Genomic DNA, 10962 nt, shown 5'->3' with positions numbered 1-10962 from the left:
GCGTAAGATTCTATTTCTGCTTGTGGCTGACATTTATGTAGAGTAATAAGTTCACTCCAGATTAAAGACCGTCGTCAACAAACTGATTGAACCTTATAAGTGTGGATTTAGGCCAGGAAAATCAACAACTGACTGTAGCAAGATGACATTTTCTAGATGAAAGTAGTTGAAAAGATCTCCTGTATTCTATTCTAGGCAAATGGAATATTAGTGTCGCACAGCAGCGGGTCATCAGAACGCGTTTGTTAAGCGCATGTGAGATCCGTGTGTTCAGCGCTAAGACGTAAGATGCCATTGGAGATCCAAAACGTTCTCAATTCAATTTGAGCGTTACAATATTACCTAATACCCTTACTACCTCGTTGCCTTTTAGGTTGCCAGTGATTCCGCTATGACCAGACACCCAAAAGAGTCTGATGGATAAGTAGCTTGATTTTTTTGTTAGTGAAGACAGGAGCTCAGCGCCGCCACCTTCTGTGTGAAAAAGATTACAGTGGTCCAGTAGCCCAAATATTGATGGAGAGCCCCATACAGAAAACCTCATTGCGCCTCTTTTCCAGCAAACTCTTCATTGCATATTCCTCGTGGAAAAAGCCGTCATGAGCAGCTTTTGCGGGGCAGTGATTGCAGTTGTTAGGAATGCAGCTGAAGTAGGAGCGAAATTCGGCGTGGCTTTATTCGCCGCATAGTTTAATGTCTAAATTTCCTTTCTAATTTATTTTTCTATGCAGGTATTGCATACTTGTGGCATATGCACCCATCTAGAGACACAACATTCATTCGTGGATAATATTTTACCGAATAGAACACGTCTAGCACGCAGTGAAGAAAATATAGCAGCCGTAGCTGAGAGTATACACGAAGACTCTGGATAGTCGATTTGGCGCCGCAGTAACTCGGTCTGACGTATGGAACGACTTGGCGCATTTTACTTCGAGATCATAAATTCAAAGCGTACGAAGTACAGCTTGTGCAAGAAGTGCAGCCGCTACGTAAAATCTAAAGTCTATGCAGACTATCCCGTTTCCACTCAGACCTTGGAACAAAACGTCATGCGAGTAATTCGCCAGTTAATAGTCGGAATGCTTGAACGATTCATCGAAAATTAAACTAACGGATGGACCATCCGAGACGTAGCCGCGGCCAACATTTGAAAAAGATAATCTTCAATCTCCAAATAATGTTCTTTCGAATGATAGTAAACATTCCCCATTAAATTTGAAGTATCTGTGGTTTTCTTGAAAAAAAGTAGGGACCTCAAAACGGATCGCCCTTGAATAACTGATTTGCAATGAAATTATGTCACGAAGTGGAGAAAAAAATTATATATTTTACATTTAGATATTTTATATGTTGTTTTTCTTACCTTTCGCAGGGTTGATGTTAAGATAAGTCTTCTGATGTGTAACATGTCAGTGCGATATTTATCGCTCAAAAGTCATAAAATAAACACATTTTATTTTCAGTCTTTAACAATACAATTATTTTATTCATTCAATTTCGTTTTCTTAACATTATATATGTATGTAAATGTATATATAATACAATAAAGTTAGTTAAATTGTGTATAGAACAAACAAACATTACAATTTTTTTAGATGCAAAAATTAAATATTGAAGATTTGAAATGAAAGTACGAAATCAGTTTTAAATACTTTTTATATAAATAAAAGAAGACGGAAATGAAAATATTAATATTTTTATTTTAATTTTGAAGCATTTTCTAAACAGCAATTCTTAAACCAAATTTTGCATGCCGAGATTAATTAATTTTTTTTTAATTCAACAGAAAAAAATTACGTTTGTTCTCAAAAATAATATTTTTTTTGGCAAATTATTTATTAATTCCTAAAATTAATTCTTTCAAAGTCATATCTAGAACAAAAATGTCTAAAAAAATTTTCTTAAAGCATTTAAAGTCATATTGTATTTGAACAAAACTGTTTTAAAAAATTCTTAATTCATTCAAAATCATATTTAATAAAAAATTAAAAAAAAAACAGTTTAAACTTTTTTGTGAAATATAAGCTTTTAAAATATACAATTCAAGTCAAAAATTGCATGAAATCAGCTAAAAAGACATAAATATGCACTTTTAAATAATTTTATGACAGCTCAATAATAATTTAAAAAATTCAGCTATCAAAAGTGCCTGTTGTTCAAAAAAGTGTTGATTTTTTTATTGTAAAATTTAATATATTATGCAATTTTTACAATATTTTGAGCGAGGAAAACTTAAAATTATGACTATAACGTCATTGCTGCAAAAATCAAGTGAATTTTCCTTTTTATACAACAAATTATTTTTATTTTAAATTATTTAATTTTTACAGGCTAGTATTTTATTATTTTTTTTTTTAATTTTAAATATTTTTATTTTGTCGCGCTTAAATTTTAACATGCAAGCTTATTTCCTAAAGAGAAAATTATTTTAAAATAATTCTCTTAAATATTTTATTTTTTATATTCTGTACCAGCTTAATTCTAGTTTAACAAAACATTTCTGCTTAATTCTTAGTATTTTTATTTTTTTATTTTTGTATTTTTAAATATTTAGCACATGGAGGACGTTTTTCTTATGGTTCTTTGTTGTAGTAGAAAGTCAGTTGCAGTTTTTTTTGTATTTTGAAATTTTTTTACTTTATATTTTCGAGTTTTTAGGCTTAATTTTTAAGAGAAGGCAGTTTAGAGAATTTTAAAAATTATTAATAAAATAAATTTCGTCTGAAGATTTGATTGGAGGAAAATTACACGAAATATAATTAATAGTTTTTGCAATAATTATTTATTTTGGAAAATTATAACGTTATTAAGACCGATCTAAATAAAAAGTCGATAAATTTTGGTTCAGTTATTTCGCTGTGTAATTCAAAAATACAATATATCAATAAAAGAGGTCCGAAAATATAGTCAATATATCTCTATATAATAATCTCGAAATGGTCCAACGAGTCTGAAACCTCTTTTTTGAAATTTTTAAAGTTTTCTTCCACATTCCAATCAGCAAATACAGCACTGGTACTAATTTGGTGGAAAATTCCCAAAAAACAAAAAAATATATATTTGTATGGAAAAACCAGCGCAGGGTTCCTCAAAGTCATTATCTGGGTTCCGCCAGTTAATATTTCTTCCTTCCTTCTCAGTGCTATATTATAAATCAAAATTAATAAAATTTATGAACTTGTGAAACACATTACTGAAAGTGCTTTCTCCAAGGGATTATACAATTATTTATACTTTTTGTGGGTATCTTAGTGTTATTTGACAAATTGAGCGATTTAAAATCTCTTTGAGTCTAACAGAAAAGTCTATTGATTTTTATGAACTTGTGAAACAGAGTATTGAAAGTTATTTCTTGAAGAAATTGGAATAATACTTATTATATATATAAGTATATATAATTTTGTAGCTATTTTGGTGTTATCTGACAAATAGAGTAATCTAAAATCCCTTTGATTCCCTTCGAAAAGTCAACTGATTTTTATGAACCTGTGAAACACAGTATTGAAAATTATTTCTTAAAAAAATTAGAATACTTATACTTTTGGTTATCTGTCAAATGGAGATATGTAAAATTTATTTGAGTCCCTTCAAAGAGCTTATTGACTTTTATGAACTTGTGAAACACAGTATTGAAAGTTATTTCTGCAAAAAGTCATATTACTAATTACGCTTTTCTTAATCATTTTGGTGTTATCTGACAAATGGAGTGCTCATAATGCTCGCCTAGGGTCTCTTAAAAGAGCCTATTGCTTCTTACATTACAATTTTCTATGCCGGCAATTCCGACAGGTGCGCTATTTAGGCTCTCGATCACATATAGGTGGAAATAAGAATAAAATATCTGGAATAACATATACGTGGAAATAAGAAAAATAAATTTCTTGCCGAAAATGTATAAAGACCTTTTATAATTTAAACGCTTTTCAATTTGCACTTGGCTATGTTGCCAATTTTCCAAATTTTTGTATGTTTCGAACTTCTCAGCTGCCTTCTCTCTCTGTCTGTGGAATAATATATTAAAAGTTAACTTCTTTACAACTATGTTTAGGGCACATGTAAAGCTTTTACAACTACAAACTAAATATATCCGTTAAGTTTTTACACAATCAAAATCAAAAGTAAAATACATTATATTAATAATACGTACAATTGAAGCACTTAGACACAAAAATTTGACTTAAAAATTAATTTTGATTACTTTTTCATATTTTTTATAAAATTTGGAAATCGCTGAGCTTTTTAACACACTATACTTTTTTAACATTTGCACTCAAAAGTTTCAGAAAAATGGCTAAAACACTCAACTATATTACAAACTCAAATAATTATTACAAATAGCACACACCTGCATAAATAACACTCAATACAAAAATTTATCAAACACACACATACAAGCATAAGCAGCAATATTACTTAATAATCTCATTTCTTAAGTAGTTTTAATTGTCATATAACCTAACATTTTGGCTTTCACTCAATTCACTTGAGTGCAAATAAGCTATTGAGCAGTTGGTATAAACAACAAGGCTTTATATATCTATATGTGTTAAGTAATTTTTAGGAGACTTGGGATACTACACTAACATTTTTAATGAAATATTTTACAAAATATGCTCAAAAATAAAAAAAAGTTCAAAAAAATAACTCAAACACATATTACACTCACTCACGCAACAACTGCAAAGAGAAATTTGCAAGCACACACACTCTCTTACATGCCTTAATAATAATGTTGACGATATCAATAATTAAACTAAACTAAACATAAGCCTGAGCACGCGTACGCGGATCCTTCCCCTGCAGCCGCTCGACGAAGTTACGCCAACTCACCATCGTCTTACCCGAATACAACCACACGCTCGACGTAACGCCCACCAACATTGAACACAAATATTTGGCCATATAAATCTGGAAGATGGGCCGCGATTCCAAACCATCCTGGCGCAACTGCGGACATGGTATGGAGAAGGGTTTGCAAATATCGCGATGCCATTGTATCATCCATTCGTCGAAGTTATAATACTCATAGAAGAGACAGCCGAGAAAACCGAGCGCCGGCAATATGAAAAGTCCTGAAAAAAAACCGATACGCATCATGAGACGCTCCAATTTATCCGTACGCTTGCCATCTGTCTTCATAACGGTACGTATGCGAAAGAGCGATACAAAGCCGGCGAGTAAAAAGAGTGCGCCGATGGAGAGATAAATACAGAGCGGTAGTATGAGGAAGACGCCGAGTGAGTGTGTATCCAGTTGACCGACGAAACAAACGCCGGAGAGTATGTCGCCTGGAAAGAGAGAAATAAGAAAGATGTGAAATTAAACATCGATTAAGTTGAAACGCTTAAGAATAAAGAAAAACAATTAGCACTTGAATATGGGATAGCTTAGCTATCCCTAAAATATTTCATATTATATCTCGTTCCACCCTTAGACGGAAGAGCTTCCATTGTTGGTCTTTCGGAACCTTACTGTTTTTTCCAGTAGTTTAACCAAGGAAAGGTGATTCATCCCTAGGGTAACTTATTTTCAATATAATATTGGCCGCTCCAATTATAATTATTTCTGTATTGTTTCATCTCCAGCTTTAGAAGTAAGTAGTCAAGGAAAGTTCCTAACAGAACTAAGTAGTACTCTTTTTTTCTTTCTTTATAGGAAATATATATAAGTATTTTTACTCAAAGCGCTTCTTTAAGTGACAAGGGTCTTTAGGAATCTCAGAACCGATTTTGGAAACAGCAGATACAATTTGTGCACTTTTCTGAATGGATACGTAGTCGTGCATATATAAATGTATTATAGGGCAGCTGGAGCTCTATAGACTCGTGCAAGTTTTTATAGAGGGCTTCTCAATGAAATATTATATTTCTTCGACACTTTAATATCGCTAGAAGATAATTACAATAGTGAAAGTAGGAATGTAGCAGAGCTTCTACATATTTCCAGCGCATCTATAAAATATATACATATATTTATATATATTCTGCTAAATTCTTCGCATCTCGTGAATGACAACAGGAAATACAATGCAAGAAAAAGCTAGAAAAATTCTGAAAAAAATATGAGCGTAGCAAAATAACGACGTTGGCTACCCCATTGGGGCATGAAACAACTATTGACATTGTCAGGAATGCTTTGTCGCCGCCAAGTTGGAAGCCACATATAGCATAGCGGGGTGGGGGAAAGCCATCCGTCAATGCGTGAATTGACTATATTTGTGTATTTAAGATTCCGCTGTTGCTGCAGGCGATTTGTTGGCGACAGATAAAAGTTTTATTGCAACTACGGATTTTGTTTTTGTTCGCTGCGTATGCTTGTTTGCTTAAGAGGTGACAGCGTAGTATTTGATGGCGACAGCAGCAGTTGTTGATAGGCTAACCGAATGAGTGACAATCGAGCGTTGCATGACTGCACACTGAAGCGATTTGATGACTTGACTTGCTGCATGCAATTGACAGTTTGAAGCGGCGATATTATGGTTATATACGACAAAAATGGTGTGACATTCACCAGTGAAATTAGATGACATTTTATAAAAATGCAATCGCTTGAGACTGTTGAAAATGTTATCAAAGAAGTTGCGGCATAGAATCGAAGAAATGTTTCGAATGGAAGCACCTGAAGTGGCCTTTGTGCATTTTTCGAAGATAACTGCTGTACTCTGAGGAATTGAAGTGTACTGAACAAAATTAACGGGGAAATATATATGTAAATATGAAATATTATCTAGAGAAACAGAGAGAGACTTAAATAGCTGTACTGGTAACATGTACTCTCTGAGAGAGTGAAACATAGTATTTAGAGGGAAAGAAAGAGGCTTTGGATTATTTTCAATAAAGGAAGGAAGTATCGGATTGAATATTATAGGCTTTGTAGTATACCGAATTTAACGGACATTGCTTGACGACAGACTAATATTTTCTAATAAGGAACGCTTCGTCTATGCACCAAACATAAATACAAGATTCTATATTGTATCATAGATCTTTAACTGGAAATTGATTGACTTATTGATATATAATATAATAATATAAAACCAAAAAGTGCCTAAGGGTATAAAACTTGTTTGGATAAACCGGCGTTCAACTCTTAAGTCAAGGTACGATTCAAGATCGTTTGACATTATAAGACATAAAGTTTTAAATACGTCTAAATTGTACCCATATATTATAGCTTTTAAGCAAATCCAAGCAGCTGCTCATTCCTAGGATCGTTATCTTGAAGAAAAAATAACCTTAAATACAAAAGTTTCGGCCTTTGGGTTTCGCTAATCTTTTGGTGTACATCGTTGGTCATAAAGGTTATGAAAAGTTGAAAGTCTGGTCGAAGGTTTGACAGCCTAGGTTTTTTAACCTTAGTCTCTTGAAATCGGGATAGTCAAAAAGTATGCAAATAGGATTCAAACTTCATATATTTATTTAGTTTGGCACGAAATTTGTAATATTCAGAACGAAACGTCGGAGATTCCATAAAATGTGAGCTAACGAGCTGAGTCAATTTAACCATGTCGATCGGTCTGCTCGTTGTTTATAAACGGCTTTTCCCCTCAGTTTTTGAAAGATCGTTCTTAAATTCGGCAACTGTTCTTTTCTCTCCAAGAAGATACTCATTGCTTGGAACCGCCGATATCGGACCACTATACCATACAGCTGTCATACAAACTGAACGATCGGAGTCAAGTGCTTGTAGGAAAAACTTCTACAATTGACGAGATATCTTCACGAAATTTGGCATGAGTTACTGTCTAAGGCAATGGTGTAATCTCCAAGGAAATTGTTCAGTTGGAATTTCTATAGCATATAGTTGCAGTACAAATTGACCAATCAAAATCAAGTTTCTATATGGAAACTTTTTTATTTGACGAGATATCTTCATGAAATTCGGCACACATTATTGTACAAGACAAGGCTACTATCTCCGATCATATAGTACATAACCGATTACTATAGCGTATAGCTGCCATACAAATTGAACGATCAAAATCAGTGCTTGTATGGAAAACTTCTTCATTTGACGAAATATTTTCACGAAATTTTGCACGGATTATTATCCCAGTCAACGTTATAATGTCCGAAGAAATTATTAAGATCGGACAACTATAGCATATAGCTGCCATACAAACAGAACTGATATTTGTAAATTCTGAAATATTATAACTTCAACGCAGCAAAATTTAACTTTTTGCCTGTTTTAATTATTTTCAGAAAAAAAAATTCAAAACAAATTTAAGTTCTTAAAACTTTTGAGATCAGTTGAGCTTTTGTAAATAAAAATCGCCATTTTTGCCAGAGGAGACTCCTTTAATAGAAGTTTTAAAATAAAATTGATTTTATAACTATTATGCTTCTTACACTTCTCTATGGCAACAACAAAATATTTCTATGTATATGTATGTATTTATAGAAATATTTTGTTGATAACAACAACAATCATAGTCGAGCACAAACGCCGCCGGTGCTGCTATTTGCTCAATGTGTTAAAGCAAATATTTACTTTCACTCGAAATGGAGCACTTACATAGCATAGCATAGCAAGCCAGCACATAGAAGTCACAAGCACAGTGTTGCAATCGCATGAAGCTTCACTTGCGCTATGAAATTTTACACATATTGTAAGTTTATTGTTGTCATTGTAGAAATTTATATATTTGTGTTTACCAACTAACAGAGACATAAATGTATTTAATTTTATGCATTATTTGCTGAATATAAAGTAATATTTATTTAGTTGATACCTTTCTGCTTACACAGTAAACTTCAAACTATAAATTTACACTCGAGTCTATCTCTCTCTGTCTCTCTGTTCTACGAGTATATGAATACTACGACTGTACGCTAACTTGTGGCGCAAATAAATATTTACCTAACTGTCAACGTTATCAGTGAAGCACTCGATATCCAACACTTCAAATGTGACAATTCAACTGTCAAGCAAATAAATACGGGCGCAAGCCTAATGACACAAGCCAATTGGAACATATATCTGTTTGCATATATGAGAGTGTGTGTGCCGGCATATAATCTACGATAACATCGTCCAACACCAGAGACATCAGCAATCATGACAAGCCACACTTCAGAAGGAGTAGTCACATTTAACGCTTGTCAATTTTGACACGCACCCGACGAGTTGCACGCCACTCTGGTGGTGCATCAAATGCAATTGCCAGCTCTTTTGAGCGCTGCAAGTGCTTGTTCTTGTCTGGAACTGTGAAAGCCAATTATAGATGACGGCTTGGCACTCGGTGGAAATATCGTTTACACTTTCGGACTATTATAAAATTATCGATTCCATCGTTAAATACTTTGATTTACTTTGAATTGGCTTAAAGTAAAATCATCTCAAACTCTGAAATGTGAGTTTGGTTGAGTCTCAGAAGTTGGACCTTGAAAATGGCATACATACAAATAATTGTACTACTTATAGTATATACCTATAAGTGCAGTCTAATGATTCAAAAATTATCAAAGTTTGACTCCAACAAATCTGGCCCTTCATGAACTTCAATCTTGAAGATCAGCTTTTTTACTGCTTCCACCGTTGCTTTTCACCCAATATCTGATTTGACTGAAACATCTTTCTCTCATTAGCTACTTTCTCTAAAGCCAATTACTTCATCAGCGGCTTTCTCTGTTTCCTAAGCTTGCCAGTAGTACGGTGTAAATACCGGTATGTTGACATATTAATTACCAAAAAATTCTCGGACTGTTAGTGTCACTTTAGAATGTTTAGCTAAGCAGTTGGTGTGCTGAAGCAATGACAAGTGAAATTTCTTTTTCTGTCAATGGTCACTCAGGCGCATAACTGGTTAGCGTCTTCAATGCCAGAAGCGCCGACAATTAAGCTACTTAATCACCAGTTAAATACGTGTATTTTGTTGTAAACCAGGCATTTAGTAAATCCATAAGTGGTGTTAGCAAAGAAATATATTTTTCCTGAAAAAACCTAACCTAAATGTTGTCAAATACTACTATTTATAAATACCTTTACAATTTTACAATTTTAAAAATTTCATAAAGTAATATTGTTATTTTAAGGAGCTTACTGGGAATTTATGAATTTGGAAATTTTGTTTATTATTTATATGATTCAGATTTGCTATTTAAGGCTTAACATTAAGACTTTTCAGACAAGATTTCTTATCATATGTATTTATGGCATGAAAACTAATGAGTGTTTAGAAATGTCGGTTAACTTTATTGAATTATGATAGTTGACTGAGGCAGAATATTCGATCAATAAGTCTTTTCGAATTCATTGATTATTGTGTGATTATCAAGGAGATACATAGCCTCTTGAAATATGCCTCCCTATCAAGAATTGTAAATAAAACCAACTAGTAGACGATCTGTTTTCTGCTTAACTTTCGATCAGAACCTAGCAGTATTTTACTAGTTCAAAACCCTTTCAATATTCACAGGAAGTGCTTCCTGATTTTACTTTGTTTTTAGTAAATATTCAAGTTATAAACTGGTATATTCTTTCAGATAGTTTGATATTTAGCTGCAAAAAGTAGTTCTTACATAGAAAAAAGTATCGACATTAACGAACACAATTCATTAGATCGAGATATGTACAGAAGGAAACAAGTGAGCCTATAGTTCTCAACCTATAAAGAATAGAAGGCAATATAGTCGACATACAAATGCGCTATAGCTTCTCACAAAACCGCCTTAAAAACCTATTGCTTAAGTTAGTGACTGGGGTGCCGCTCTTTCGTATTTACTGTCCGACGAAATTTGTCAAAAGTTATGCCAGTAGTATAAACGTAGAAATCCGTGGTTCTCTTTTATTCACATTTGATATCTATACTCGTAGATTTGAATAGATAGTTTTACACACATAACTTTACAGCCATAATTTCTCATAATGTAAAAGATCAAAACTAAAATCCAACTATGAAAAATAGTCTAACTAATAATAGTTTCCGACTACAAAATATCGGTACTGGCAACCCTG

General features: G+C 33.0%; 1 protein-coding gene across 1 annotated transcript in view; it reads right to left on the bottom strand.

Moving 5' to 3' along the window:
* Positions 1 to 2119: 2119 nt before the first annotated feature.
* The window catches only part of LOC120778286 (frizzled), a 206863-nt gene continuing 198020 nt past the window's right edge, over positions 2120 to 10962 (bottom strand). Inside the window, exon 5 of the mRNA XM_040110073.1 lies at positions 2120 to 5291. Within this exon, the coding sequence (XP_039966007.1) occupies positions 4762 to 5291 (530 nt within the window). The 3' untranslated portion in view covers positions 2120 to 4761. The remainder of the gene's footprint in view (positions 5292 to 10962) is intronic.

Source organism: Bactrocera tryoni, chromosome 5 (assembly GCF_016617805.1).
Source record: "Bactrocera tryoni isolate S06 chromosome 5, CSIRO_BtryS06_freeze2, whole genome shotgun sequence".
NCBI classification, from domain to species: Eukaryota; Metazoa; Arthropoda; class Insecta; order Diptera; family Tephritidae; genus Bactrocera; species Bactrocera tryoni.
This window is presented reverse-complemented; position numbering and strand designations above follow the sequence as displayed.